The 27,972-nt window shown below is 54.3% G+C and overlaps 3 protein-coding genes and 1 non-coding gene across 11 annotated transcripts; 2 read left to right on the top strand and 2 right to left on the bottom strand.

Moving 5' to 3' along the window:
- Nucleotides 1-145: 145 nt before the first annotated feature.
- Slc25a23 (solute carrier family 25 member 23) lies at nucleotides 146-13,695 on the bottom strand. 2 transcript variants are annotated; one of them, XM_074054438.1, is made up of 11 exons: nucleotides 13,245-13,695; nucleotides 12,052-12,178; nucleotides 11,444-11,531; nucleotides 10,970-11,081; nucleotides 9,928-10,086; nucleotides 9,690-9,842; nucleotides 9,362-9,469; nucleotides 7,885-8,052; nucleotides 2,931-3,081; nucleotides 1,826-2,006; nucleotides 146-1,424 (listed from the first exon to the last, which is right to left on the bottom strand). In XM_074054438.1, exons 1-11 carry the CDS (start codon nucleotides 13,398-13,400, stop codon nucleotides 1,298-1,300), a joined length of 1,530 nt encoding a protein of 509 aa, XP_073910539.1. In that variant the 5' UTR covers nucleotides 13,401-13,695; the 3' UTR covers nucleotides 146-1,297. The 2 variants fall into 2 exon arrangements, with proteins under 2 accessions (XP_073910539.1, XP_073910540.1); XM_074054439.1 differs by lacking the exon at nucleotides 1,826-2,006 and having other exon boundaries at nucleotides 146-1,769; nucleotides 13,245-13,693.
- Nucleotides 4,681-4,786, top strand: LOC141417070 (U6 spliceosomal RNA). Its single transcript, XR_012441696.1, has one exon. It is a non-coding gene; the product is annotated as a U6 spliceosomal RNA (small nuclear RNA).
- Nucleotides 12,174-20,954, top strand: Crb3 (crumbs cell polarity complex component 3). Of its 5 annotated transcripts, none has more exons than XM_074054443.1 (7): nucleotides 14,198-14,567; nucleotides 15,038-15,337; nucleotides 15,600-15,687; nucleotides 16,033-16,208; nucleotides 17,180-17,238; nucleotides 17,666-17,809; nucleotides 18,156-20,954. In XM_074054443.1, exons 4-7 carry the CDS (start codon nucleotides 16,127-16,129, stop codon nucleotides 18,225-18,227), a joined length of 357 nt encoding a protein of 118 aa, XP_073910544.1. In that variant the 5' UTR covers nucleotides 14,198-14,567; nucleotides 15,038-15,337; nucleotides 15,600-15,687; nucleotides 16,033-16,126; the 3' UTR covers nucleotides 18,228-20,954. The 5 variants fall into 5 exon arrangements, with proteins under 5 accessions (XP_073910541.1, XP_073910544.1, XP_020031751.1 ...); XM_020176162.2 differs by having other exon boundaries at nucleotides 15,284-15,337; XM_074054442.1 differs by having other exon boundaries at nucleotides 14,198-15,337.
- Dennd1c (DENN domain containing 1C) lies at nucleotides 18,886-27,919 on the bottom strand. 3 transcript variants are annotated; one of them, XM_020176148.2, is made up of 23 exons: nucleotides 27,629-27,912; nucleotides 26,503-26,567; nucleotides 26,372-26,415; nucleotides 26,190-26,239; nucleotides 25,692-25,811; nucleotides 25,531-25,600; nucleotides 25,292-25,372; nucleotides 25,131-25,196; nucleotides 24,988-25,041; nucleotides 24,774-24,884; nucleotides 23,656-23,756; nucleotides 23,524-23,569; nucleotides 23,305-23,406; nucleotides 23,092-23,217; nucleotides 22,299-22,403; nucleotides 21,488-21,578; nucleotides 21,356-21,396; nucleotides 21,081-21,152; nucleotides 20,412-20,456; nucleotides 20,225-20,332; nucleotides 19,958-20,025; nucleotides 19,615-19,822; nucleotides 18,886-19,515 (listed from the first exon to the last, which is right to left on the bottom strand). In XM_020176148.2, the coding sequence occupies exons 1-23, from the start codon at nucleotides 27,760-27,762 to the stop codon at nucleotides 18,886-18,888; spliced, it is 2,538 nt and encodes an 845-aa protein (XP_020031737.2). In that variant the 5' UTR covers nucleotides 27,763-27,912. The 3 variants fall into 3 exon arrangements, with proteins under 3 accessions (XP_020031737.2, XP_073910537.1, XP_073910538.1); XM_074054436.1 differs by having other exon boundaries at nucleotides 18,886-19,822; nucleotides 27,629-27,918; XM_074054437.1 differs by lacking the exon at nucleotides 21,081-21,152 and having other exon boundaries at nucleotides 18,886-19,822; nucleotides 27,629-27,919.
- Nucleotides 27,920-27,972: the final 53 nt, after the last annotated feature.

A 27,972-nucleotide genomic window follows, 5' to 3' on the forward strand; every position in this document is an offset into this window, starting at 1 on the left:
AGTTCCCTGCGTTGGCCTTCAACCTTGATCCTCCTGATCTCAGCCTCCCAAGTAGCTAGGATTAGCAGGAGCCGCTTGAGCCCCACCCCTGTGGGTACTTTGATGTGGTGTCATGCCACCTCCCCCTTCAGAAAAACAAAAACAATGAGAGAGCTTGGAAAATTTATTCTGTTCGTCATTTCCTTTGAAATAATACACACAGGCAGAGAGAGGTGGGGCATGGTGTCGGTGGGGGAGGGGAAGCCATGGAGGTGTCCTCCAGCCCCCAACATCTCAGTTCTTCTTTCACTCTTACTGGGGACCCCCAAAGACTGGGGAGTAAAGAGAGGGGACCCCCAGTTTTCCTAGCTCAGTATAAAGTGCAGAAAGTATGGACGTGGGGGAGTGGGTTGGTGGGGCGGGGCTTTGCTGCTCTCTCTGGTAGAAAAATAGACCCCCGAGTGAGTTTTGGGATGTCTGTTTTGCGTAACTGGGAAGGGTGTTCTATGTAGATTTGTTCCTGGCTTGTAAATCTCTGAAGCTCGGGAGGGACTGGCAGTGCAGGGGCGGGGGTCCCCTTAGTATGTCCTGGACTAAGACTGCCTCTTTGCCACCTCCCACCCAGAGGGGCTTGTGCGTGTGTGTAGGTGGGGGAGGGGCAGCTTCCCCGCAAGGCGGGGCCGGGAGGTGTGTGGCCATGCTGAGGTGGGTGGGGGGAACCCAGCATTCTGGGCCTTGGGTCACACAGCCCTCCCCTTGCTTTGTGGTGGTGGTGGTGGGCCACATCACGGGCCCCCCCCCGGACAGACCAGGTTGTCTGGAGTCAGGGGCCATGGCTGGGCTTCCCGCAGGGCACCCTGCGTCTTGTGGCTCCGTGGGGAGCAGGCTCCAGGGCTGGTTTGGGATGGGGGTGTGTGGTACCAGGGAGGCTGTACCTGGGTTGTTAGGACTCAGACTGGGTTTCTGAGCGTTAAGGATGGTGGTACCCAGGGCCTGTTTGGAACAGGGTCTGTGTTCTGTGGACTAGGTTTCAGCATCCATGACTGGGATGAAGGAACCTGGGATCCTGCAGCTGCAGCCGCGGAGTCCCGAGCTCGCTCATTTGTGGTTCTGGGAGCCAGAATCCAGAGGGGTGGGAATTGGGAACCTGGGATTCAGTGACGGTGTCAGTGGAGGGGTGGACACAGGGCTTGTGTGTAGGAATCCGGCAGTCAGAGCAGAAGGACCTGGGACCCAGTCAAGGTAAGTGGACCCAGGAATCCAGTAGTAGGGGAGATGGGACCCAGTGGCGGGCCCCCAGGATCCAGGCATTGCACCGTCAGGATCCAGAGGCTGAGGTTTCTTGATATCCAGAATCCAGTGGCTGAGCTTGGAGAGGCCAGGTGCCAGGCATGGTCATCTGGTTGCAAGTGAGGCTGGGGATCCGGGACCCAGCGCTGCCCAGCCTGCAGACCGGTAACTGAGAGGTCTGGGTGATGAGGTGCTGGGGCTATGGGGATCCATTCAGTGAATTGTGGGGGACCCAGTGATTAAGACTTGGGAGGCTCAGGACCCAGTGGGTGGGACAGGGAATTGTGGGATCCACCTTTGGGGTGTGGGGTGCAGTGATTTAGGGGATAAGGATGAAGGGTGTGGATAATTTTGGATCCGTGGTTCAGGTATCAGACTTGAGTTGCTGGGCTGGGGAGCTAGAGAGCGGGGGCGTGGGAATCCAGTGACTGAAGTGTAAGGATCCAAGGATGGGGTGGAGGGACCGAGGATCCACTGGTTGGGCCTTCCATCTGCGGTGGCTGAGGACAGCAGTATGGGATACCGGGTCAGGGCAAGAGACCTTGGGGGCTCTCACCTTGATGTGACCCCCAGAGCCTGCTTCATGTTCTCGTAGACCACATAGGAGATGCTCACGGCCGGAATGACCTTCATGAAATTGGGGGCAATGCCCCGGTACAGGCCCAGCACGCCCTCCTGGGACAGGATGTGGCGAAGCAGACCCATCATGGAGAGCTGCGGGGCACCCTCGATGGAGGCTGGGAGGGGTTGGGGGGCTAGGTAAGGCCGAAGCACCCCCTCTCACTTCTCCCTCCTGCTCCCCAGGGCTGGGTCAGGTGGCCACTGCAGCAGGAGGGATGAGGGTTACACTAATAGGGACCTACCACTCAAAGTCAGGACTTCCATGGGCCTTGGAACTGGCTACCAATCTTGAGGGCCCAGATTTGGGAATGAATGGAAACAGAGCAGGGGTGTGTGTGGTGGGAGAGGGTGGGAATGGCCCCTTCCCGGGTGTCAATTCCCTCCTCTTCCCAGGTAACTCCTGGTCATCCTCTTCAGGGGAGCCTTCTGTGGCACCCCAGTCTATGTTAGGCTCCTCCTTCTCCCCTTTATTCAACCCTAAGTCGATACTTAAGTGTGGAACACTTTATTGAGCCTCTTTCTTCCTCTCCAGGCTGTGAGCCCCATGAGGGCGGACACCATGTCTGTCTTATTCCCTGACAGTCTCCCCAGTGAAAATCGCCAAATACAAAGGTAAACTTCCCCAAGAAATTTCTCAAGACAGATTTGGGGATAGTGGAGGAGGGGGAAAAAAACATGAAAGGAAAATACAGGAGGAAAAAAAACCAACAATTAGCCTGGCCCCAAGTTTTCTTAACCTTGTTCCTGGCTATAACCTAGCCTTACAAATAGCTCAAGTTAGTTCCGCCTGGAAATGTGATACAGTTGCTAAGTGGTTTTAGGACTAAGCATTTCTTACGCTGGTTGTGTCTGTTCTGCTAGTGGATACTAAGGAAAAAGGACTTCCCTTCTTGTGTCACAGTGGGTAAACTGACACCCAGAGATGGACAAGGCCATCCAAATTCAGGATCCCAGTACTGCAGGATCTGGGGAAGAGCAGGTGGGCCCTAAGTGGTAAGCCTTTCCCTGTCCCATCCCCCACCCACCCAACCAGGCCTCACCTTGGGCCTGCATTCGGGTCCGGACCAGGGCCAGTGGGTAGCTGGCAATCTGGCCACAGGTGCTGGAGATGGTGCCACAGGCCAGGAGCACAAGGATTCCTGGGTTTGCAGACTCATGGCTATATTGCTGGAGCCACCGGTTCTTCAGGGTCTAGAGAGGAGAAAGGAGTAGGTGGCTGGGGGAGGTGGCAGATACCAGGGTCCTGGTTTCAAAGCCTTGTGGCCAGCTTTGTGTCTCGTGACAGACAGCTGGCACTGGCTGAGCCTGTAGTACATCCTTGGGGCTGGGCAAACACTTCCCCTGCATCCCTTCCCTTCATCTTCACCTTGACCCCTGGACCATGCTTGCCTGGATTCCCGGCATCTGCATGTAGGTTATACTGTCCATGGCACAAAGGACTTTACAGACATGATTAAGGACCTCGAATGGAGGATTATCCTGGATTACCTCACTGGGTCCAATGATGTCTTAAGGGCTCTTATTAAGAGAGGAGGAAGGGGCTGGGGACATAGCTCAGTGCTACAGCACTTGTTTAGCATGTGCTAAGGCCCCGGGCTTCATTCCTGCAACGGAACAAAAAAAAAAAAAAAAAGAAAGAAAACAAGAAAGGGACTGGGGTTGTATCTCAGTGGTAGAGTGTGCTCAGTACATGCAGTGCCCCTGGGTTTCATCCTCAGAGCAAATTTAAAAAAAATTTTTAAAAATGGACATGTGAGGCCAAGCATGGTGGCTCATGTCTGTAATTCCAGCTATGCAGGAGAAATAGGATTGAGGTCCAAGCCTGGCCCGGACAAAAACTTAAGACTCTACCTCAAAAAGAACTAAAGCAAAGAGTGCTGCTGGTGTGGTGGCAGAATGCTTGTCTAGCAAGTACAAGGCCCTGAGTTCAAACTCCAGCACTGCCAAAAAAACTGAAGAGAGAGAGAGAGGAAGATGGTTCTCTGAAGAGGGAGGAAGGGGCAATAAGCCAAAGGATGTGGGGCCTCTAGGAGCTGGGACAGACAAAGCAATGGATTTTCTAGAATCTGAAGGCCCCTCTAGAGCCTTCGAGAAGGAATGCAGTCCTGCCGCCATCTGGATTTTACAAAGGCCAGTGAGACAGTCATTTTGGATTTCTGACCTTCCCACCAAAAGGCAATTATGTTTGTGTTACCTGAAGCTGCTGAGTGTGGGGCAGCTTGTTAGGACAGCCACTGCAACAAACTCACTCTGAAAGGCAGGCACCATGGCAGACACTGCAGTGTCCCTCACTGATTCCCTCACTGTTCCCTCACTGATTCTCAGAACCTTATGTCTACCTGCCAGTAGCCACAACCCCTCCTGAGGCTAGGATGCGCTGACCAGTCAGGAACCAGAAGGAAGCTCTGTGAAACCAGCATCCCCAGCAGCAGCCGTGGAAGGACTGACTCTCCCGTGTGTCACACCAGCTCCCTTGCCCCTTGTATGGTGCATGGTCTACACTGCCTCCCAGCAGACCCAAGGGATGGAGTTCCACTTGCAACCAATTGTGTGACATTACCACCCTGTATTTGAGGATGGGATCTTTCGAAATGGGGTCTTTTGCAGATGTAACAAGCAAAGATGAGTACGGTGGGCTCTTAGTCCAGTATGACTGGTGTCCTTATGAGAGAAGCTGGGTGTGGTGGTGCACACCTGTAATCCCAGCACTTGGGACTGAAGCAGGAGAATCGAGAGTTTGAGACCAGCCTGGGCTACACAGTGACACTCTGTCTCCAAAGAGAGAGGACAGTGTTCATTTCAGCAGCACATGTACTAAAAAATTGGAACGATAACAGAGATTAGCATGCTTCTGTGCAAGGATGGCAGGGAAATTCATGAAGTGTTCCATATTAAAAAAAAAAAATAGCTGAGCACTGGTGGCTCAGGCCTGTAACCCAAGCTGAGATCGGGAAGACTGAGGTTTGAGACTAACCCCAGGCAAATAGCTCAAAAGACCCCATCTCCAAAATAACCAGAGCAAGGTCTGGTAGAGTGGTTCAAGTGGTAGAGCATCTTCCTAGCAAGCAAAATAGCCAGAGCAAAATGGTTATACAGAGGTGTGGTTCAAGAGGTACAGTGCCTGTTTTGCAAGTGTGATGCCCTGAGTTCAAACCCCAGTCACACACACACACACACACACACACACACACACACACACACACGAAGGAGAAAGCCAGGTGACAACAGAGCCAGAGACTGAAGTGATGTATCTACAATCCAGGAGTGCTGCCGGACATAGTGGTGCACATCTGTCCTGGCTATCTGGGAGGCTGAGACAGGAGTATCATTTGAGCCCAAGAGTTCAAGGCCAGCCTAGGCAACACAGCAAGACCTTGTCTGAAGAAAGAAAGGAATGCCAATAATTGCCAGAGAGCAGCAGAAGCTAGCAGGAGGTGCAGGAGGATTCTGACAGGCTTCAGGGGCATGTGGCTCCACTGACAACATGAACATGGACTTCTGACCTCCAGGAGTGTAACATGCACATTTCTGTTGCTTGAACCAGCTGTTTTGTTACACTTTGTTACAGCAGCCCTGGGAAATGAGTGGACACACCCTGCGATGGCTGTCTTTCTTGTCTTCCTATCTGAATAAGTCACTCACATCTCTGTGGCACAGGCTGCTTCCAGAAAATTTCAAAGACAAGTATTATCTATTGTTATTCCCATTTTACAGATGAGAAACTGAGGCGCAGAGAAAGTTACTCGCAAAGGGCTATAAAATACAGATGAGAACCAATATTCTAAGCCTCAACCAGGTCCAGAACTCTGCTCAAGGTCTTTAGCGTGGCCCATCCCTTCTGAAAACTTTTACCATGGTCTTTATATATGTTTTTTTTCTTCTTCTTCTTCTTTTTTTTTTTTTTTTTAACAGTGTTGGGGTTTGAACTCAGGGCCTTACACTTGCTAAGCAGGTGCTCTAGTGCTTGAGCCACACCTCCAGTCCTTTTTTACTTTACTTTTCAGGTAGGATCTTACATTTTTTGTCATGGCTGGCCTCAGACTGTGATCCTTGTACCTATGCCTCCTGAGTAGCTGGGTTTACAGATATATATGGCTATGCCTGGCTTGTTGGTTGAAATGGGGTCTTGCTAATGTTTTTCCTGGGCTTATACTCCCAATCTCAGCCTCTCAGGTTGCTGGGAATACGTGCTAGGCAAATGTTCACCACTGAGCTGTATCTGTAGACCCCTGCCCTGGGCGTTAAGACCTTTTTGTCAGGGGGGGCTCATAGGTTTCATTTCCTGTGTCAATTCCAATCCATTGGCAATGTCTGACCGGAAGTGGAACTGGGTTGAGAAGGCCTCAGTACTGGGATCCATTAGTAATGTCTGGCCGAGGCACAGATTGGGTGAAAGGGAGGCAAGTGTTTACCACCATTGCCTTTGCACTTTGAATAGCTTTCTTTTGGGTCTGGAGCAGCATTTGCCAAATAGATGTTTTGATTTTTTTTGTTTTGAGACAGGGTTTTGCTATATAGCCCGAGCTGGTCTCCAAGTTGTGATCCTCCTGCCTCAGCCTCCTGAGTGTTAGGATTACAGGCATGCCAAATAGATGTTTAATAAGTTATTAAGATATGCTCCATTAAGCCATGTGTGGTGGTGCATGCCTGAAATCCTGGCACCAGGGAGGTTAAGGTAGGAGGATCAAGTTTTGAGACCAGTCAGGTAAAACAGTTCATGAGACTCCCATCTCCAAAATAACCAGAGCAAAATGGACTGGGGGTGTGGCTCAAGTGGCAGAGCACCTGCTTTGCAAGTGTGAAGCCCTGCATTCAAACCCCAGTCCCACCAAAAACAAAACCAAAAAACCCCAAAGCAACAAAACAATGATGACAGTAACAACAGAAAGAGCTATTCTGTTGAAAAGAGGTGCTGGAGGTGCTGGAGAGGTATCTCACAGGTAGTGTGCTCTGCTTGCTGGGCCTGGGCTTCACCCCCAGAAAGTTAAATCACTTTACTGCAGGACTCGTCAGAGCCTTTAAGGAGCTAACATGGCCTTGGACAAGATAGCACATGGTTTCTCAGACTTCTTAGACTTGCAAACTCCTTTTATTGTTGAAAAATGTGTTAAATATGATTGCATCTAGCTGGGTACCAGTGGCTCACGCCTGTAATCCTAGCTACTCAGGATGCAGCGACAGGAGGATCGCGATTTGAAGCCAGCCCGGGGAAATAGTTCCTGAGACCCTATCTCAAAAAAACAAACAAACAAAAAAACCAAAAAAAAAAAACCAACACAAAAATGGGTGGCTCAAGCAGTTAAGAGCGCCTGCCTAGCAAGTGTGAGGTCCTCCTGAGTTGAAGCCCCAGTGCCACCTAAATAAATAAAGATTTAGGGAGGATTCCTGGGGACATCTGAGCTGGGCTCACTGGGAGGCCAGGCCGGAAGGTTAAAGCAATCATAAGGCTCCTGGAAAAGAAACAGCAAGAGTGCCCTGGTCCTGCCTCTGTTTATGACAGCCCCAAGATGCTGGGCACGGGTGCGGTTTTTATTGCAACAGGTGGATGCTGCAGAATTTGTCAGCCTGCAGACAGGCTGTGTCCCATATGTACTTTGGGGAAGATGGGCATCTCTGAGGCTCATCTTTTTCTGTGCTCATAAATCTTAGCTAGAGCAGTCCCCACCTCCCAGGTGACCACAGGAGGCTGAACTGCAATATCAAGGTTCTTGCACAGCTGGGTGGTGAGCACTTGCCCAGCATGCGTGAGGTCCTGGGTTTCACCCCCAACATCATTAAAAAACAAATAAACAAACAAAAAACAACTTGCAGTGGTACAAGGCAGAGTAGGGAGTCTGATGTCTGCTGGGGATCCCCAGGATTCCAGAGCCCACGGTGCTATTCACCCCATGATTGTCCTCCTCCAGCTATGTGAGGTTAACTGAGTCAGCTCCAGGGGAAGGAAGGGCATGGGCCAACCCCAGAGGGGGAAGGGAGGGTGGGCTGTCCACAGACCTCATAGACGGCCAGGTCGATGCCTGCATAGGGGATGATACCCAGCACATTGGGCAGGTAGCCGCGGTAGAAGGCGCGGGGTCCTTCCTGCTCCAGGATCCGCCTGGCACAGTCTAGCAGCCCCTTGTACTGGCCGGTCCGACGCAGGGTCAGCCTGGTCTTCAGCACCTGGGGGACAACACGGCTATCCTTGGAAAGCTATTCCAGCATCCTTATATCCAAGAATGAAGATGCTTATAAACAGCTACCCTGAGGCCAGGTGCCAGTGGCTTACGCCTGTAATCCCAGCTACTCATGAAGCAGAGATCAGGAGGATCACGTTTCAAAGCCAGCCGGGGCAAATAGTTTGAGAGATACTATTTTGAAAAAACCCATCAGAAAAAAGGGCTGGTGGTGTGGCTCAAGTGGTAGAGCATTTGCCTAGCAAATGTGAGGCCCTGAGTTCAAACCTCAGTGCCGCTAAAAAACAAAACAAAACCCATCTATTCCAGATGTAAATATCTTGAGAATAACTGAATTAAAAGAGACCCATTTACTTGATAATTTTTGTCGTCCCCAAATCTGTATCTAGAAACAGTCATGCCTACCAGAGTGCAGCACACACTGTAACCATCTCCAGTATCTTGTTCCCTTCTTCCTTTTTTGGGGGGTTGGGGGGAGGACTGGGGTTTGAACCAAGGGCTTTATGCTTGCAAAGCAGGTGCTCTACCACTTGAGCCACACCTCCAGTCCATTTTGCTCCGGTTATTTTGGGGTCTCGGTTTGCCTACATGGCCTCAAACCACTACTTACTGATCTCTGCCTCCCAAGTAGCTAGGATTATAGGTGTGAGCCACTGGCATCCAGCTTCTTTTTCCTTAATAATAGAAAGTTTCAGCAAGCTAGAAATAAACCCACATTTCTTGTCTTCCCTAGATGTAGGCCACGTCACGAAGTCCTAGCCAATAAAACTGAAGGAGTTAAGCATGATTTTCAGAAAATATTTTCAAAGGTGAGGGAGTATTCCCTCCTTTGTGGCTTCTTCTTTATTGGCTAGAATGTGGGATGTTTAATGAGCAGAGCACAAGCAGCCATGTTGGGCCCATGAGGTGGATGCTACATGCTGAGGTGGTGAAATAAGTATAGGGGAATAGGGGTCTCTTAACTTTCTCATCTCAAGATTTCATTTCATCTTGAGTTTTTTGTCACGTTCAGAATCCTAATGATATACTGCACAACCTGAAAACTTAAAATGGTTTCTTGAAACACAGCCAATATCTAGAAGTGGTGGCCCCTCAGAATAAGCGCTCTGTTCTGAGATAAAGCCAGTCCATAGTGGCCAGCAGCCACCACTGTAATATCCAGACAGGCCAGGCATGAAACAGCCTCCTCTCTTCCAGCTGTGGTTCTGAATCAGGGAGAAGCAGTCACAATCCAGGGTGACACACTGATGGTAGCCCCTATCCCATCCACAGTCCGCTGGGCCCTTCCTTCTCACCTCCATGGGGTAAATGATGGTTTGGGCTGTGGCGCCAGCCAGGGAGCCAGCCACAAAGCGTTCCTGCACGTGCAGCGTCTCCTGCTGCCCCCGGATGGCCCACTTGATCTGAGGGTGGGACACAGGTGTGGTTAGGCCTGCAGGGTCAAGCCTTCCATACATTCCGCTGTTCTCTGGTTTCCACAGAGCTGGCCACTGTGGGCGTCATGTAGGGAAGCAGAAACCACCCCCCCCCAACTCCTTGGGGAGTCTCGTACATCCCTCACCTCCAAGTCAACCCCAAGAATCCTCACAGGTACCCTAGGCTTGTTCCGGCGCCTGTCCTCACCTGCTCATAGGCCATGAACTTGACGGCAGACTCGGGGGCAATCTTGAGCACGTTGATACCATTGCCCCGCCACAGAGCCAGGAAGCCTCCCTCTTGGATCATGCTCCGTAGGCCGCCCAGGATGTTGAATCGGTTGGTCTTTGAGGCGTGGACCTGAGTGGGGAAATAAGGTGGCCTTGTGATCCCCTTCTAGGCCCTGTGCCTGGATGATGGGGTGGCTCCCTTCAGAGCCCCTCACCTGCATGAAGACCTTGAGGCGGTCCAGAGGTGCTGTGCCTGTCCGTGACACTGCGCCGGCCACAGCACCAGCCACCAGTTGCTTCCACCACACGCCTGTCAGCTTCTCCTGCCTGGAGAACTCATCGGGCACTGTCAGGCACTCACCAATGTCCAGGACCTAAGGATGGGGGTGGAGGTGTCGTGTCATGGCAGAGGTGAGGAGATACAACTCAGTCCCAAATTGGGGAGTCTCCTCTGTGAATTCCAGGACACCCCAGAGAGCCTAGTAGATCCCTTTCAGATTCTATCAGGCACCATCAAAACATCCAACCCAGCAATTTCCCAGCAAGATCCTAAGATACTTCTTGGAAAGCCACCAAATTCCACCAAGGAGCCACCAAATCCCAACAAAGGATCCACTGAACTCCACCAAATCTTACTAAAGGATCCGTCAGATACTCCCAAGGGTCCTCCAAATCGACCCAAGGATCCTACCTGAGCATCTGCCACAGAAAGGTCTCTCTAGAGTAACTGAGATCTCAGGGAAGGAGCCCACTCAAAACATACCCTAAGACCCCTGCAGGGCCTCACATGTGAGAACCCCAGGACTCCGCCCAGAAGGAATGATCCTCATGCACAGTCCACCCCATGCCTCTCTGGGATGGAAGTTTCTGGATGTCCCAAGAGGTCCTCATCCCATCCAGTGGATGTATCCCCTCCGGATACAATCAGATCCTTGGGGATTGACACTCAGGAACTGAGGATCTGGACCAAAGCTCCCTCCCTACTTCCAACAGGTCCTTTGGTCCCTCCAATGTCAGTGATTGTTGAGTTCCCACAAACCACCCCCAGAGGTCCTTTAAGCAAGTCTGAAGGGCTCCAATCAGATAGCAGAAATGTCCCAGTGGGGTCCCCAGGATTCTGAACCCCCAAATACAGGAAGAGAGGACCAGAGCTTCATCCTTTATCTGCTCCCTACTCCTTGGGAGTCTAAACCCCAGGGAGGCCTGAACAGCACCCCACCCCCCAACCACAGGAAAGCGTGCACGCCACCCCCTCACCGTGGAATGCTTCCAGAAATACAGCACATCCTCCACGTTTTCCAAGGAATGCAGCAGGAAGTGGTCGCGCCATTCCTGCCAGTCGATGGTCATTGTTCCATCTCTATCCATGCTGAGGGGTGAGGTGACACTTCAGTGTCTAGGACTACGGTGAGGTTCTGCTACGCTTTGCAGATCTGGGGAGTACTGAGCTTCCCAGATTTCTAGTACTGCTCTAATCACATTCCTGGGGTTTTCCTGTGTTAATCTTTCTCTCTTGTACCAATCCCATTCGGGAGCTATGTTACTGCCCTCATGTTACACAGGGGAACCTGAGGCTCAGAGCGGTCAAGTGTCTGGCCTAAGATCTGACTCCAAAGCTCAACTTCTCAGCTCCACCCTCCCTGGAACTGGGTCTGGGGCCCAGAAGATGAAGTGATTGAGGGGGTCCCAAGGTTTCCAGTTACCTGGGATTCTGAACCTCTCACCACTCACCTGTGTAGAATTTTCTCTGCCTGTTGCAATGATATGGAAATGCCCAGAGCTCGGAAGCTCTGCTGGATCTCAGAGACATCGATATGACCTGGAAAGGGGTCCCAGGTGGGGAAGGGTGTGTGTGGGATCCCCGGTGACCCCAAGTCCAAAGATTAGGATAGTTGGGAATGGGGATCCTACCAACGTGGCTGTAGGGAGATCCCACTGGGACCAGAGAGGTAGAATTGAGCTGGGGAGTTCTGGATTCCAGCAATGAATTTGTCAACTAATTCCGGGGCGGTTATAGGGTCCCTGTGCCTGTGCCACAGGGGATTAAGAAGCAATATTCAGAACCTAGATGATTGCCAGGGAGCTGGGGAGGTAGTCTTCATCCCACAGGGAGCAATATGGGGGAGAAACCCAAGAGTAATAATAAGGATCCCACTTCAGAAGGGAAAAGGAGGTGGGATGGGGCTGCTTGGGCCTCAAAACACCTAGTTGGGGGGGGGGATGTTGAGGAGAACTCCCAAAATAGCCAGTGAGTCATAGGGAAGAACAGCCCTCCCCTCCCAGCAGCAGTGCCGGTTCTAACCCTTGGCCCCACCCCCAGCCTGCAGGCTGACAGTTACCATCCTGGTTGCGGTCAAGGCTATGGAACATCAGCAGCAGGCGCTGCTCCCGCTCCTGCAGGTACCGGCTGAATTCCTCCAGGCTGAGCCCTCCATCTGGATCTGTGGCACCCTCAGGAGAGATGCCCTGGCAGAGGGAAAGGGAACAGAGGGGGCTCCAGGAGGCTGCTCCCCAATCTGGAGGTGGCACAACACGCCTTATGCGTCAGGAACCCTTCCTCCAGTGCTTCAAGGAAGGGGGGCAGGGGACATCTCCCCCTTCCTTCAATCAGCTCACTTCTCAGCAAGATGCCCAAGGCCACAATAGGTATGTAAGTGCGTGGCGGTTGTACAGTTTTTCTGGTGAGCGAAACGAGGCTCTTTTCAAAGTCAAGTAACTAGTTCAAGGTCACAGAACTGGGAAGTGATAACCTTGGGTTCTTGTCTCCAAAGCCTGTCCTCCCAAGCTCTTATAAAAACCTGTCCACACCGAAGTCTCAGGGCCCCTCTTTAGAAACGGTCCCGGTCCCGGTTAATTCACGGCATGACAGATCCAAGCTGAGCAGCCACAGGGCCTCCATATTACCAGTCTGGAAAGTGGGAGCTTGGACTGAAGGCTCAAGGATGCTCTGGGCCTGCTTCAGGGACACCTGGGGGCTACAGGTATGAGCACACCTGCAATGCCCGGGAGGGAGGGCAAGTTCCTGCCTGGACAGTGGAAGGTGGCCTTGATAGTGGAGGGTGGCCTCAGGCAGAATTAAGTCGTTGGTTGGGGCAGCCTGGGGCAATGAGCCAGGCCCCGGGAAAGGGCCGGCAGAGAATGTAAACATAGACACTGAGGCAGTGGGCTGGAAGGGCAATGGGCACCCGAAGGGGGCGGGGGAGGGTGTGACCACTGGAGGTGGGATTATGATCTGGTGCTGTGCCGAGCCTGGAGAAGGGTGTGTTTCGGACAGTGGGCAGACATTCCCCTCCTCCTCCAGGAAAACCAGGTGCTTGCAATGGAGCTGCAGGCCTGTGGCCTTAGCAGCCCTGTCTTGCGAACCCATTAGGTCAGGCACGGGTGGGCAGGGAAAGGGAGCCGAGACAGAGGTCCTGGAGTCCAGCCACAGGTAGTCCCTGGCGGCTCCAGCGGCTCCATTCAGGGGCTTGGGTTACCCGGCGCAGGCGGAGGCGCACAGTCGGGCGCTAGGAGGGGGTCCCGGCGGGGGTACCTGTTGGGCTCCGCGATCTGGGTCGCCCCCACCCAGCCGGGCAAGTCCCTGGCGTAACTCGTGCACGTCCACGCGGCCATCCTTGTTACTGTCCAGCTCCTCGAACAGGCGACCCCAGCGCTGCTGCCGCTCCGCGTCGCCTGAACCCCCCGGCATGGCGCCTGCCCGGGGGGGGAGGGGAGGCCCGGCAGCGGCGGCCTCAATGGGGGCTTTGCGAATCCCCCTCCCCCCCGGGGCCCCCCAGGGCCAGCTCCGCGACCACTGGTACCGCAACCTCTGCGCTGCTGGCCGGGCTCTGGCACTTGCTGGAGATGATAACTGCTAGCCGTCGCCGCCCGCGCCAGAACTTGCGTCTCCTCCCCCGACCCGCATTGCTGGCAGGGGGGAGGGGGCCGAGGGCGGAGCTGATGGCGTGGGGAGGGATGCCTAGGATGCGCTAGTATTGCAAAGCCGAGGAGCGCCAGGGGTCCTGGAAAGAGGATAAAGAGCTCAGTAGTCTCAGTTCTGATTGCAATTCTGCCTCTGCTTGCCTCAGTTTACCTTCTTTCTCTTTTTTTTAAGGGAGTGGGGGAGGGAGATGTCAAGGACTGGGCTTCATAATCTCTTTACACTTGACCTCCCTCCTCTACTAATCCTCTTCAAGAACTAAAGTTCTCGCTTTTCTCAGAGGCACGCAAGAACTCTGCGCTAGCTAAGCGCTTCAACTGCCCGCCCGCGTATGTCAGATTCCGCACTCGGTTAGAGAAACAGAAGATCAAGAGGCGGAGCTCTTCCTCCTTCCTTTCATCCCGCCCGCGCGCCTCCTTTCTTGGTTCCACTCAGACAGGGAAACAGAAGATCAATACGCGGCGCGGCTGCAAAGTCGGTTTCCAATTGGTTTAAGCCGCCTGAACTGTGCCCGCCCGTCCATTCTCGCCCTCCCACTTGGGCGGGGCCTCACAGCTGACCTGGGGCTGCCTTGAGCCGCGCGGCTCCACCGCGGGCCGGGCTACTTAAAGGGGCCGCAGCCGGATCCTGACGCCCGGCTGACTGCTCTCTCCAGGCCAGCCTGGGGGTAGGGGTGGAGGAAGGGTCAGTGCTCCAGGGGCGGCTAGGGAATAAGGATCTGGTGCCGGAGCACCGGAGGCGGGGGCCTCAGCCAGTCTCTCTGACTGCACCTGCTGAATGTTCCGCCCACTAGTTTTGTGCGCAGTTTCTTGTCTCACCGTTAGGGGGAAGTTCACCACTTGACAGCGAGTAATAATAGCTAGCATTGATTCAGTGCGTTTCACATGCCAGGCCTTTTACTCACCTCTCCCACCGTCCTCGGCAAAACCCTATAAGGTAGGTGATACTAGCTTTCCCACTTTACAGATGAGGAAGCCAGTTAAACTTCCCAGTCTTTACTCTCACTAAAGGACAAAGCGGAAATTTAAACAGATCTGGGATCCTTAACTATCGCTATATATTCTAGAATGAATTAATTATCCTTTCATTATCACTCTTTACCCAAGAGTCTTTGGGAGAGGGTCGGGTTATTACTATCATCCTTTATCCAAAGATACAGCTGTGGGGGCTCGTTTAATTTCCAGCCAGCCTCTGTTCAGACAGGCGTCTATGAATCCCAGACAAACCAACCTGTTACAGCTAGCAGATATTTTGATTCGCAGGTGTTCCTCTGCAGGTGCCCCACAACACGAAGGACAGAGATGTTTTCCCATGGAAGCGTGTTCTCTCAGATAACTCCCTGTTATCTGTGGGCCTCAATTCTATTCGGGTGTTCTTTATACAGGAAGGTTTCTTTTACCTCGCAGGTATGTTTTACAGCAGGTATTCCTCGACCCATGAATTCATTATACGTGTGTTCCAGTTACATATAAACCCATATGGGTGTGTTGCCATCGAACTGCGTCACAGGCAGGTATTTCCAATCCATTCCCGCCTAGGAATTCATCTATACACGTAGCGCCCATTTCATAGGTGAGCTTTGCAGATTCATTTCCAAAACAGGTGTAGTCCACCCAGGAGTGTCTGTCTCAGCCCTATGTTTTCCCACACAGGTGTGCTTCCATTCAGTATACTCCGAATGGACGTGATTCAATGCAGATGTCTCCGTAAGTGATCTTGCCTGAGAACATCGTGCAGGTGTCTTCCATACCTCTTTGCCCCCAGCCAGGTGTTTACTATACAGTTGTTTTTTCATTAAGCGCTTCCCATCCGAGTCTGCCCTCGACACGGGTGTCTCCATGTTCCGTGTGTCTCTACACCTGTACAATCCTATAAATGTTCCCGAAATACAGGTGCGAAGTCCTTAACACCTGCGCGCTTCCGCCTTTTCACTGCCGGTTCTCATGGTGGAATGGGGTTCCGTTACAGGTGCGCCGGAGGCGTGGCTCCGCCCCCCTCGGCTCCGCCCTCTCATCTAGGCTCAGGTGCACAAGCCGGAAGTGCTCTCCCCTCCCAGGTGAGTGACTAAACTTTCCCGGTCACGTGAGCGGGCGGGGCCGGTGGGGTCGGACCCGGCGGCTGACGGACTGAGCCAGGGTTCGAGAGAGGGACCAGGACGGAAAACTTGTGCAAGGTCAAAGACGCCTGGACCAGGTAGGAAGACAGGGCGCTGAGCTTGGCCTGCCCCCACCCTCACTTCGCTGCCCAGGAACGCGGCCTGAGAGTTAATCTTTAATCTCTGACCCTTGGGGGCGGGGCGGACTCCTGGGTGTCCCGGCCCGCTTCGCCTCTCCCGAGTGCCTGCGCCTGGATCCAGCCCCCAGCCCGACGCCCCGGCCTTTCTCCGTCTCTCGGCCCCCAGGTGCCGGGTCACAGGTACCCCGGGCCCAAGATGCGGTAGAAGCGGCACGCAGGAGAAGCCGGGTCCCTGGCGCCACCCACCTGCCGCCCAGCCCATGGCGACCCCGGTCCTGGGGCCGCTTTTGGCGCTTGGCCTGCCATTGCTGCCGGCCCTCTGGAGCCGAGCCTGGGGGCAAGGTAGGTACCAGGCTGGGGAAAGGGGCCCGGATTCCTGAGTTTCTCGGCTGGGGGCGGGGCTCAGAAGTGCTGGGTACCTGGGGCGCAAAGAGTCAAGAACTGGGGAGTCGATCCAAGGGATCGACGAGGAATGATGGTGTTGGAATTTCTGTCTCCTTCCTGGGACAGTGAGTTCTTGAGGGAGTGGAATTTGTGGGTTAGGGGTGCTGGGCTCCACAGGAGCTGGGGGAGGGGAGGCCTGCGTCCCTGAGCCTTTGTATAGTAGAGACTGGGAGATGGAGGAGACTTGCCGGGCGCTCCCAGCCCAGGTTGTCATGGCCGTGGACCAAGCCGGCCACTCAGTCCTTCTGTTGCTGTTTCTCGGGAGCCTGGGGGAGGTGTGACTCACATTCTCCAAGGAAGGTCTGGATCCGCCCAGGTCCTTAAGGGCCCTTAAGATGGGGGGAGGGCCGGGCTTCCGGCGCTGTCTGTTCTACTAACCCCCAACTCTACACAAATAAGGGCTGGCTGATTTGCTCCCTGCTGGGCTTCTGAGCTGCGGGTAGCCAGAGAAGCCAACACCCAGGATAGGGGACCTTCAGGGCACTTGCAATCCCTATTCTAGCTGCACACTTTTTTGGTGGTTTTGAGGTTTGAAGCATGAGGGCCTCATGCTTGCTAGGTAGGCCACTCCACCCCTTTTTGCCCAGTCTGGCTTTGAACTGTGATCCTCCTGACCTCTGCCTCCTGAGTAGCTAGGATTACAGGTGTGAGCCATTGGTGCCTGGTAAACGATTTGCATTTTTTGGAGGTAGTGTGATTTGAACTCAGGGCTTCACCCTTGCTAGGCAGATGCTCTACTGCTTGAGTCACTAAGCGAGCCAGAGCAGAGTTTTAACTGGCCCCTGCTCTGGGAGCGGGTGCCCAAGAAAGGTGCAGATGGCTGAGGTGGGAAGGAGGAGAGCTGGACATTCATTTTTTCTCTTTCACAGCACTGAACACAAATGACACCACTATTTCGCCCACAGTCCCCAGCTCCGGTGGTGGCCTGGTGAGTCAGGGACAAATGTAGAAAGCTATTGAGGAGTCCCACATGCAGCAGTTGGAGGGGAGGGGGCTGCCCTCCCCAGGTGGCAGGTCAGGATGGCACTGGAGAGTTCCGGGTGGGAAAGAGCAGCCTATCAGTGGGATGAAAAGTGAGCCCTAGAGTGTCTTAGAATGAAGATACTAAGACCTCGCCGCCCGCACCCATTTGCCCCTCATATAGAGCCCAGAGCTGGGGGGTGGGGACTGGAGTACCACCTGGGGTGGGTTCTGGGGGAGATCCTTGGAGTCCCAAAGCAGATGAGGCTCTAGGGACTCCTGTGAGGCAGGGCAGGGGGTTTGTGGGGGCACATTTGAAGCCCCGAGGGCAGCTCAGATGTGGATAGGACCCTCAGACAGGTGGGTCACACCTGTCCTCTTTCCCACTCCTGCAGTCTCAGGGGGCCATCACTGCTATCATTGTGGTGTTTTCCATTCTGGGTGTCCTGCTCCTGGCTGTGGGGCTGGCGCTGCTGGTTCGGAAACTTCGAGAGAAGAGGCAGACGGAAGGCACCTACCGGCCCAGCAGCGAGGAGCAGGTGGGTGCCCGTGCGCCGCCACCCCCCAACCTCAAGTTGCCGCCGGAGGAGCGGCTCATCTGAATGCTGAGGCCAGCCACAGCCACCACCACTGCCCAGGACTGCCCGGCACTCCCTGGCACACAGCAGCCGCCACCGAGACACCAGCCTCTGATGGCTCAGGAGGACTTGGGGGGACCTGGGGCACCCGCCTGGCAGGCTGTGCAGCATGCTGCCTCTGCTTGACTCTGCATGCAGCTGGGCTGCCGGGGCTGGGGTCCTGCCTCCCTGCTTGCCTCACCATCTTGGCTCTGCTGAGAATTCTGTTGCTGCTCCAGGCCCAACAACCCCCTATCCTTTCTTTCAGTTCTCCCACGCAGCGGAGGCCCGGGCCTCACAGGACTCCAAGGAGCCGGTGCGGGGCTGCCTGCCCATCTAGGTCCCCTCCCCTTCATCTCCCTTCCCTTGCTGTGTGACCCTGGGGGAAGGCAGCGCCCTCTCTGGGCAATCACACTCACCCAGTGCTTAAGAATAGAAGGGAAGAAGGTGCTTCAAAGACTTTGCCTTTGAGGGTAAGGGAGGGTGCGGCTGCTCATTTTTTATATATTTATATAAAGTTGGTAGAGCTGTAATAAAGCTTTTTTGAGCTAGTGGGAACATTAGTCCAGATGGAGCTGAGATGAATTGTTAAGGTTGCAAAGATCCAAGGGTCTGGGCACCAGTGGCTCACGCCTGTAATCCTAGCTACTTGGAAGGCTGAGATCAGGAGGATGGAGGTTCAGTGCCAGCCTAGGCAAATAATTCACAAGACCCCATCTCCAAAATAACCAGAGCAAAATGGACTGGAGGTGTGACTCATCGCAAGCACAAAGCCTAGAGTTTAAACCCCAGTCCTACCGAGAAAAAAAAGTCCAGGGGGCTGGAAAGACTTCCTGGAAGAGAGGAGCTTTGGAGCTAGTTAGAGGCTGGAGGGAGGGAGGTGAGTCAGGTAGGTTTCTAAGCAGAGAGAAAGTTTTAGATAAACTCACCAAGCAAAACCAGCTTTGGGCTCTCACAACTTTATTGAGAGACCAGGGATCTTCTCTAGATCCCAATCCTTAACCTTCAAAACACTTCTTAAGGTCAGCAACTCGGGACCGCCTGCTAGCCTGGGGCCCTTGCCAGTTGCTGGTGCAAGAGGAAGGCAAGTTGGGGGCTACTGGTTCCTTAGGGAGCTGGAGGTGAGCATGGCCTACCTGGGCCTGAGGAGACTGGGTTGTGGGGTTCTCCAGAGAACTGAGATCTGAGGAAGAATCAGAATCAAGGGACTGGGACGTCCAGACAGTGTCACAAGTTGACTTTGTAGGGGCCAGAAGCTGGGGGCTTTTTGGAGGGCTGGGCTGGGTAGATGCTGTAGGGAGCCTGGAGCATGGGCTGTCCTGGGTGCTAGGATCCTCAGCTGCCTTGTGAGGAGGGAAGAGGTGAGGGATTAAGGGCTGAGCGGGTGGAGAGGATTTAGGTTCCCCATGGCCACTTGGGTCTGCAGAAGTTGTTGAGAGCTGGGCTGGAGTGATGAATTCTTGTTCGTCACATGAGGGCAGCTGGGAATGGGGGCTCTTTGAGGAGCTCAGGGCATCCAAAGACTGGGTGTTGTGCAGTGGTGACAGGTCTGCAGGCAGGGACAGGGGCTGGGGCTCTGGTGATCTCTGGATATCTGATTGCCATCTCGACCTTCCTGGCAGGTCAGGCTGTGTGGGGTAGAGGTGGGGGAGAAGCAGTGAGTGAGCTTCAGATGGGGCGGAGCTGCTGGCAGGTTGGATGCACTGTTGAAGGGGGAAGGCTCTCACCAGGCTGAAGCAGCTTTCCAGGTCCCCTCGGTGACAGCAGTCTAAACTCTGGCTTGGTCTCAGGCTGTTCACGCTCTTGGTTTCTACAGCCAGACTCTCTAGAATTTCGCTCAACAAATCCATTTCTTCTCCAGACTCCAAAAAGCTGCTGTCCAGAGCCTCCTCTGCCCACAGGCCCTGGGTGTCCTCAGGGCTCTGAGGAGGTGTCCTGGGTTGAAGATGGGCAATCCCAAACGTTCATTTGCCTGACACCTCCAGCCCCAGTAAGGCTGCTTTGGAGTTTGGGACCTTCCCCACTGGTCCTGGCCTTCCATTTCCTACACTTGCCCCCTGTGAGCCTTACCTCTTCCCCAGGGGCTCAGAGTGTTCCTCTTGCAGCTGGGGTCTCCTACTGGGGCGGAGAGGCCGATTCTGCAAAGGACAGGTGTGGGGAGGGTAAGAGTGAGGACCTCGCAGAATCGGGGAGTTGGGGCTTTCTGAGCAGGCTGAGTTTGAAGATGGTATCAAATTTTAGGGTGAGAAGGGAGGTGAGATATTCAGGTGGTAGGGTGGCAGGCAAGTGGAGGATTTGGTAATCCAGGTATGTGCTTGGGGAGGGGAACGGTCCTACCTGTCCAAAGTGCTGGGTGATAGGCAGGCGCTGCTGTAGGCAATCTGAGCGGCTGGTGAGGCTGGGTGCCCTCAGGGAGCCCCCCCTTAGCAGGCCAGAGTCCCCATCCTAGGAAGAGGTTGCAAAAGCTGGGGGTCCCACCCCTACCTTCCTGGGCAGGGGGTTACTGACCATTTTCCAGCCTTACCTTGTACATCAGCAGGCTCTGCATACCCTTCAAGCCACTCTTAGCCTATGGAAGGGACAAGGGAGCATTAGATCCTAGGATGGTTGGATACTGGGCATTTGTGGGCTCTGTCTACTAGGACAGCTGCGTCTTGTCTTGCCACCAGTCTCTGTCTCTCAAATGCATACACCACTCCCTAGACACCACCCAAGAGTCAATATAAACTTGTTCCTTTGAGTAATACAGATGGAAGGAGAATTACTGGAGGGAATAGCTTCCATATAAAAGGGGGAGGGGCAGAGGACCTTATAAAAGTATGTCACTGTCTCAAAGTCAAGGGAAGAATAAAACCAAATTTCATTTTGAGCTGCCAAAAGGCCCCAGGAAACTTCTGGACTTGGGAGAAAACAACGACAAAAACATGGGCAGAAGCTGGTATATTCTATCTGAGAAAAACAAAAGATAATTCAGAGAATCTTGACTGTTGATTTCAAATGGACAAAAAATGATTGTGACAGAAATGAATATGGTAAATGGAAAATAAAAAATGGGAAGAATTGTTAACGGTTTAACTGCCGGTTCAGTTCTGATAAAAATGTGCACTTAGTGCTGGATGAGGTCAAAATGTCTTCTGTCCTCTCCCTCCCCCTTGTCATCCCAGCAAGTGTGACCTGCCCAGTCCAACCTCACCGATCGATACATGTTCCTGACGGCTGGTTGGGTTTTGGCTTTAACTGAATGTAGGAGAGCACCGCCACCTTTCTGTGGAAGGAAGACACCAAAGGGGAGAGGTTTGGGCCTCTGGGGTCAGCTGGACTGGATCCCAGACCCTACTCCCCACCCAAGGCTGTGTGATGCTGGACGGCCCCCGTCCTTTGATCAACTCCATAAATGAGCACAATCGTGATCCTTCTTGGGAACTACTGTGGAATTAGATTAGCTCAGTAATAGTCACATGTCTTCACCTTCAGGTTGCCTGCCCACATCTGGTAGGAATGCAGGGGGCCTAGGATGAGGGGAGAACAGGTGGTTATTGGAGGAGAACTGAGGCTGGGTGCTGATGGGGGGAGGACGCCTAGGCCAGGGTCAGGGCTCACCTGAGGAGGCTCTGCAGCAGGTAATCTCCTGCTCAAATTGATCGGAGAACCCTTCCCCTGTGTTGAGCTTCTCCAGGCGGGCTTCAATGAACTGGGGTGGTGGGAGGATCAGACATAATATGGGGACAGTCTCTGTTACCCAGTCAATAGGAAGCATCCCTGGTCCTTCCTGAGACCCACCCCAAGGACCCAGGAATCTCGAAACCAGAGATTCAACTCTTCGCACACACCAGGCCAAGACCTGTCCCCAGGGATCGGACCCTGCCCCTCCAGACCAACCCACCCTTTTTGTGGGCCTGGAATCCTCAACTTCACCTGCAGGAACCCTAGAACCAAGGCCTGAGCTAAAGGAGCCTTGAGTCCTGCCTACATTCTCCCAGGCCCTCTGCCCCCATATCCCTAGGACATATCCCAACCCACCTCCCCCACCTGAAAAGGAAATGCAATCAGGACCCCCACCTCTGACCCATAAAGACACTGCTCAGAGATAAGCAATTTGAACCCACCCTAAGCCCCCAGTGGACTAGAAGCAGGTCTTGTCCCTCAGGAACCCTGAAGTTGAGGGCATTCCATCTTTTGCAACCCAAGAGTTCAGTGCTCTTTTCTCACCTGGGGATCCTGGAATGAGGGGCCCCGACGGAGCATCTCCAGCACCCCCAGGATCCCAGAAGTCTGTCCTAGCCTTGCCTCTGGGACTCAGGAGTCCGCTCCTGCCCCGCCCGGCTTTTAGACCTCGCCCCAGGGACCCGGCAGTCCACCCTCACCTCGCCCCGCCCAAGAAACCCGGGGGGTCCTCAGGGTTGTGGCACACCTGCTTGAACAGCTGCAGATGCACGGCCCGCTGGTGGAAGGCCTGCAAGGGCGCCCCAGGCTTCTGGGCCAAGAATGCTTCCTCGCTGAAGGTTACTGGCTGGCCCTGGAAGAAGGACCCACATCCTGTGCGCCTGGCCCCCGCCCCCAGCTATCTCCTTCATCCTACGGCCTGCTGTATGCCTGGCCCTGTGCAGGGCCTCTTAGGCCATGAGGAGGACTTGGGCTTTACCTCTAGGAGGTTGGGAGGGTGAAGGTAGGAACCTGCCTGGAGGGAGGAATATTAGAGTGTGGGTGTGGCTGTATGTTGGCGGGGGGAGGGGGGCATACACAGATTAAAAAGGAGAGTGGACAAGAATGCCAGATGTGCAAATGATAAGTAACCCACCCCACAAAGTATTATAGAACAGCTGTGAAAAATGTATGTGTGGGAGTGAGCAGAACAAGGTCCCAGCGTCAAAATTTACCTGCTGTGGGACTTTTCCAAGTCTTGGTTTCCTCACCTGTAAGTTGGGGTTCTAATGATACTCATCTCATGATATTGTGAGCATTAAATAATAGTAAATAGTATAACCTACAATTTGCCAAGTGCTCATTAGATGCTAGACACTACTCAAAATGTGCAGAATATGCCCATTCACCGATTTTCGTGGGTTCTGTTGGGGGTTCCATTTTACAGATGGGCAAAGAGAGGCACAAAGTAAACCCTCTAAAAATGCTAGATATCCTTAACATGTGAGCCCTTCAGATGCCCAAGAGAAACCTCTCTCTTAGTATCCACCCTGGCTACTCACCGGGCTGCAGACCAGCGCGTCGCGGTACCCTCCAAAGAGCAGGGCCTGGGCTTTGAGGAAGAGACGGGATACCCCTTCCCCAGGGCTCAGCGCAACCTTCCTTAGTCGCAGCCTCAGCAAGGACACCTGCAGGACAAGGAAGGAGCACTGAAGTGGACAAGTGTGAGGGCCTTAGCTTCCGGGAGCAGGAATGTGGGAGGGGGTAACACTGACCACGTCTGGGGGCAGCGCCTGCACGTCGTCAAAGGGAGTCTCCAAGGTATTGGAGTCCACGTTCATCACCACGACATCTTCCAGGGCTTTGTCTAGCACTTTCTGCAGGGGGAGGGGGCCACCACTTAGCCTGAGGATCCCAGGTAGGGGAGAGTATCTGGGGATATGGAGGGAAGGGGATCCTTCCAGCCCCCACCTTCCGGGTCGGTTCGCGCTCACCTGGGCGAGACTGGCGTGCACTCCAATGAGGTAGGGCATGGGCGCGCTGCGGACCGAGGGGGTGGGGTCATGCAGGCACCGCCCCCAGTCCCCATCCCTAGACCCGCCCCTCCTCAGCTCCCCATTCCTCACCAGCAGTAATCCAGCAGGTGCGGGGGCACCGTGGGGATCAGCACGTGCTCCCAGCGCATGGGATACAGGAGAGCACAGGACGCGTGGACACATGACGTCAACTGGGGACAAAGGGGGAGATCGTGGAGTCAGGGCCTTGACTTCCAACTTTGTTGTACCCTTTCGGAGATGGCGTCTCAGACTTCCCTAATCTCCTCTCCCTTCTCCACCCTGACAGGCAAAAATTTAAACCCTTTAGGAATCAGATGGAGACCATGAATTTGGCTAATTAAAATCAACCCTGTGTATCTGCGGGTTCCGCATGCGCGAATTCAACCAACCACAGATCAAAAATTTGCGGAAAAGATTACATCTGTACTGAACATGTTTAGACTACAGCAGCTATTGACATAGCTTCTCCATTTCTCAATTTTTTGAGGAATTATAAATCACCTACAGATGATTTTTTTTCTTTTTGCCGTACTGGGAAGAGCCTAAGGCCTTGCATATGCTAGGCAAGCTCTCTATCATGGAGCTACGCCCTCTAGAGTAGATTTGAAGTTTTTGGGAGAATGAGCCGCACGTTCTATGCAAACACTGTCATCTTCTACAGGAATCTTGGGCAGCTTCGGATTTGCGGAGCCTGGAATCAATCAATCTCCGTCGTAGTACCCGGGGAGGATGGTGCTGCTTTAAGTGGGTAGCGCCAGGACTCCGCTCGCCCTAATCACTCCCTCCAGGGGGCGGAGCTAATATTCAGCCCATCCTGGTCCCCGCCCTAGGGAGGAGTCACGACTCTCCTCTTATCACACCCCTAAAGAGGGTGGGCTTTAATGTAATTCATTTGGACACTCCCCTAGGAGGTGGAGCCAGCATTCAAGACCCACCCATTTTTTCTCCTAGGAGCTAATTTCCTCCTCCAGATGGGCGGAGCCAGGCCTGCTCTGGTCCATAGTGGGCGGAGCCTGGACTTTGCGCTCGCAAACGGGAGCTACTGTGCACCCCATGGGAGTGGGGCCAGGACTTTGCTCTCAGGTCTGACCCGCTGGGATTGGAGTTAGGTGTCAATCACTCTATGGTCCGGCTCCCCCAGGGGTAGACCCAAGGCCTTGCCACTCCTCACCGTGGCCCAGTCTCACCGTGCTGAGCTTGCTGGAAGTGAGCAAGATTCTTCGCTCCGCCAGGAGCGCGGCGAACAACCCCACGATGTTCTCATCTGTCACTGCCACCACCAGCTCCGTTAGATTCCTCTAAGGAAGAGGGGCGTGCGCTGGGCGTGGGCGACCGCCAAAATCCGACATCCCCTTCTGGGGTTCCCGCCCCCAGAGTTTCCTCTCCGGTCTTCCTACTCACATTCTCAGGAATGGATGGCAGACAGTCGGAGTCCGGAGCCACAAAACAGGAAAGCTGGTGGGGACATTGGCAAAGGCTCGGTCAGTCTGGGGATTGTCCTCACCTGGACGCCCAAAATTCCAGGGTCCCCGAGCCCTGCTCACCAGTCTGCTATTCCCAGGGGCAGGAGGCAGGATACCGTGCACACTGGAGATGGTCAGACCGCTGCCCTGGGGGACAGGTATAGCTGTGTGGTCCTCAGGGCTGGCCGTGCAGCCTCCCCGTCCACCTAGTGTCCAGCACCCAGGAGTTGGTGGCTACTCACCAGCTCCAGGCCCACTGAGGCCTGGGGCCCAGTTGGGGGCTGCTCCAGCAGGTTTAGAAGAAGCATTTCAGCCTCCTGGACCTGGGGATGAGGGTGGGTCTGAGTCAGAGGTGGCTTTGGGATTCTGAGGGCCATGGCTCAGGCTGTGGGGGCCCTGGGAAGAGCCAAGCTCAGATCTGGCTTGGGATCTCACAGCAGGGCTGGGGACAGCTGGGGCAGGAGAGGAGGGCTGGTCTCACTTGGTCCTGGGCTAGGAGGTCCCCCACTGTGTTCAGAATCTTGTAGAACACCTCGAACCATGGCAGGTGGCTGTGGAGAGAGGACACAGGTTCCATGAAGTGCCTAAGGCCTGGGCCCTTCCTGCTCCCCCACGTGAGACCCCCCCCCCCATATCCCATACCTGAGGATGCAGAGACAACTCTGGGCACCAGATCGAAGGCGGCAGAACCCAAATCTGCGGTTGCCTGCCAGGTCCGTGAGGGCAAAGGTGAAGTGCTGGACGGCAGGGCTGGGGGGCTCCCTGGAGGTGGGAAGGGTTCTCCGAGAGACTTGGTTTTTCAGATGCACCCCCCATTCCTAGTACTGAACCCATAAGCCTGGTCCCTGATCAGATCATTTGGTATCAGAGTCCAGGTCCCTAGATGAGATGTATGGGTTCCCAGTTCCTGAGCCCCTGGGTCTCCAGGCTCCTGAGACCCTGAGTTCATGGGTCCCTGGGTTTTCACGTTCCCGAGTTCCTGGTTCCCTGAGTCTCTGGGTTCCTATGCATATAGGTCCCTAGTGGTCAGGGCCCAGTTGTCTGGGTCCCTGGTCATATGGGATGTCCAAGTCACTGAGTGTTTAATCCCAAAGTCCCCAAGAGCCCAGGTTCCCTGTGGGTCTCCACTCCTTTCCATACCTTTCCATGTCAAAAGGGAAGCAGAACTTGGGCACCATCTGCAGAGCCTCCTACAGGTGAGAATCACAGACTGCCACTCAAGTTGGGACCCCAGCCCTCGGCTCCAGACCCAAGGCTCAGATCCCCCATCCACCTGGGGAACTGGCTTTGGTTCTGGGGAAGCAAGGAGCCCACCTCAGTACCTGGTCCCTGAAGTCTGGGGGGAACTGCCGCAGAATGGGGGGGTCTGTAGGGAGAGTGGGCTTCTAAGTTTCAAAGCATCAAGTCCATCCCCCATGTTCCTCCCAACCCCCAACCCCATGCTCCAACTCACCTTCCTGTAGGGAGGCAGGGCAGGCAGCTTCAAAGAACCAGTCAAACACTGCGGGTGGATCCGTCCTGTGGAATTTGACAACTTTACCAGACCTGTGTGTGTGTGTGTGTGTGTGTGTGTGTGTGTGTGTGTGTGTGTGATTGTGCACATGTGAATGACCATCTGGTGTGTGTGACACCAAGGCTTTGTGGTGCTGAGTGGTGGGTGGCTGTGTGAGCCTGAACGTGCAAGGGTGCCGATTGTGTCCATGAGTGTGGGACACAGCAAGAGTGCATGTGTGTGTTTGACTGTGTGCATGGCTAAGCCCTTGGCTTGTGTGAGCACATGGAGGTTATGTGTGTGGGGGCTGAGTGTATGGTTCATGGAAGTGTGCAGGTGTCTGTGTGGGGTGGGGTGGAACCGAGAGCATGTGTGACAGAGCAAATGTCAGGTGAATCAATGTCCCCTTTTTCTTGCACAGCTGTGTGTGAGCACCCTTGTCGTTTGCCCATGTGTCTCTGTGTGAGATTTCATGGGGTCCCAGTGGTCCACACCACATTCCTCACCAGATAAAGGAGATCAGGGTGCGTCTGTACTTACCTGACAACCCCACAACCCTACAGCCTCTGCCTTCCTCCCCTGTCTCCCATACCACACAGAGGATGCCGGGACTTGGCCTCAAACAGAGACACAGCCAGACCTGCGGTGGGGACCAGTTGCAGACACATTTTCCTGTCCAGTTGCACACAGAGTCCCTGACATGGTGTACTCCAGCACCTCACTTTCAGGTGGACATGAGTCACCAGCGGCCACTAGTGCAAACATACGACCTCCCTCATCCCCTCCTCCCTTACCCTGCTGGTCTCCCGGAAGCTACCACTCAGAAACACCAAGAGGCACTCATAGAGATCTAGCCATGATCACAGGGAGCCGGAGCCAGGAAGAGAGAGAGAGGAGGGGCCAAGAGTGGCCTGAGCAAGCCCCAGAGTGCAGTCCATCTGGAAGGCCAGCTAACTGTTGACCCTGATGCTACCACCTGCCCCTGGGGGTGGCTGAGACTCCCAGGCTTGCCTCAAGCCAACTCCCCTTTGCTCCTGCCCAGGCCTGGGAATCTTGGTACAAATGATGAGGGTGGATCATTTCTTACTCAGCTCTGGAGCCCATGGTCCCTGGAGGCTGGCCGGGTGGGCCCTTTCCCAGGGGTCCTGGGGGCCTGTGCTGGCTCCGAGCTGGGCCCTGAGCCGGCTCTGCTTCCTGTGCGGCTGACAGAGGAAGTTTCATGGGTGACGTCCTCGGACAGAGAGGCCCCTGCCCCCATCCACTGTGAGAAACCCAGGCATCCTTGCTTTCTAGTCTTCTCTGGGACGGGTGGGCAAGAAGTGGGCCAGGCTCAGAGGCTAGACCCTCAATCTCATCCTGCCAGGCTGGGCTCCCACCAGGCCCTGCCTCTCCTTCCTTAATGTGCATCTGAAGCCAAGGACTCAAAGTCTT

The sequence above is a fragment of the Castor canadensis genome, chromosome 14 (genome assembly GCF_047511655.1).
Source record: "Castor canadensis chromosome 14, mCasCan1.hap1v2, whole genome shotgun sequence".
Lineage (NCBI taxonomy): Eukaryota > Metazoa > Chordata > Mammalia > Rodentia > Castoridae > Castor > Castor canadensis.

What these genes read in the sequence shown, in the direction of transcription:
- Crb3 (XM_074054440.1), top strand. Translation starts at nt 12,174, where the DNA reads ATGCCCTGGCAGAGGGAAAGGGAACAGAGGGGGCTCCAGGAGGCTGCT. An exon ending in GATGCCCAAGGCCACAATAG is followed by an intron (nt 12,359 to 15,283) that starts GTATGTAAGTGC and finishes TTTCCCACACAG; the next exon opens with GTGTGCTTCCATTCAGTATA. An exon ending in GATTCAATGCAGATGTCTCC is followed by an intron (nt 15,338 to 15,599) that starts GTAAGTGATCTT and finishes GTTCCGTTACAG; the next exon opens with GTGCGCCGGAGGCGTGGCTC.
- Slc25a23 (XM_074054438.1), bottom strand. Translation starts at nt 13,400, where the DNA reads ATGCCGGGGGGTTCAGGCGACGCGGAGCGGCAGCAGCGCTGGGGTCGC. An exon ending in ATTTCTGGAAGCATTCCACG is followed by an intron (nt 10,087 to 10,969) that starts GTGAGGGGGTGG and finishes CCCCATCCTTAG; the next exon opens with GTCCTGGACATTGGTGAGTG. An exon ending in GACCCGAATGCAGGCCCAAG is followed by an intron (nt 2,007 to 2,930) that starts GTGAGGCCTGGT and finishes AACCCCTCCCAG; the next exon opens with CCTCCATCGAGGGTGCCCCG.
- Dennd1c (XM_074054436.1), bottom strand. Translation starts at nt 27,762, where the DNA reads ATGAAACTTCCTCTGTCAGCCGCACAGGAAGCAGAGCCGGCTCAGGGC. An exon ending in CCTCAGTGGGCCTGGAGCTG is followed by an intron (nt 25,197 to 25,291) that starts GTGAGTAGCCAC and finishes CCTGTCCCCCAG; the next exon opens with GGCAGCGGTCTGACCATCTC. An exon ending in CTGCTGCAGAGCCTCCTCAG is followed by an intron (nt 21,397 to 21,487) that starts GTGAGCCCTGAC and finishes CCCTCATCCTAG; the next exon opens with GCCCCCTGCATTCCTACCAG.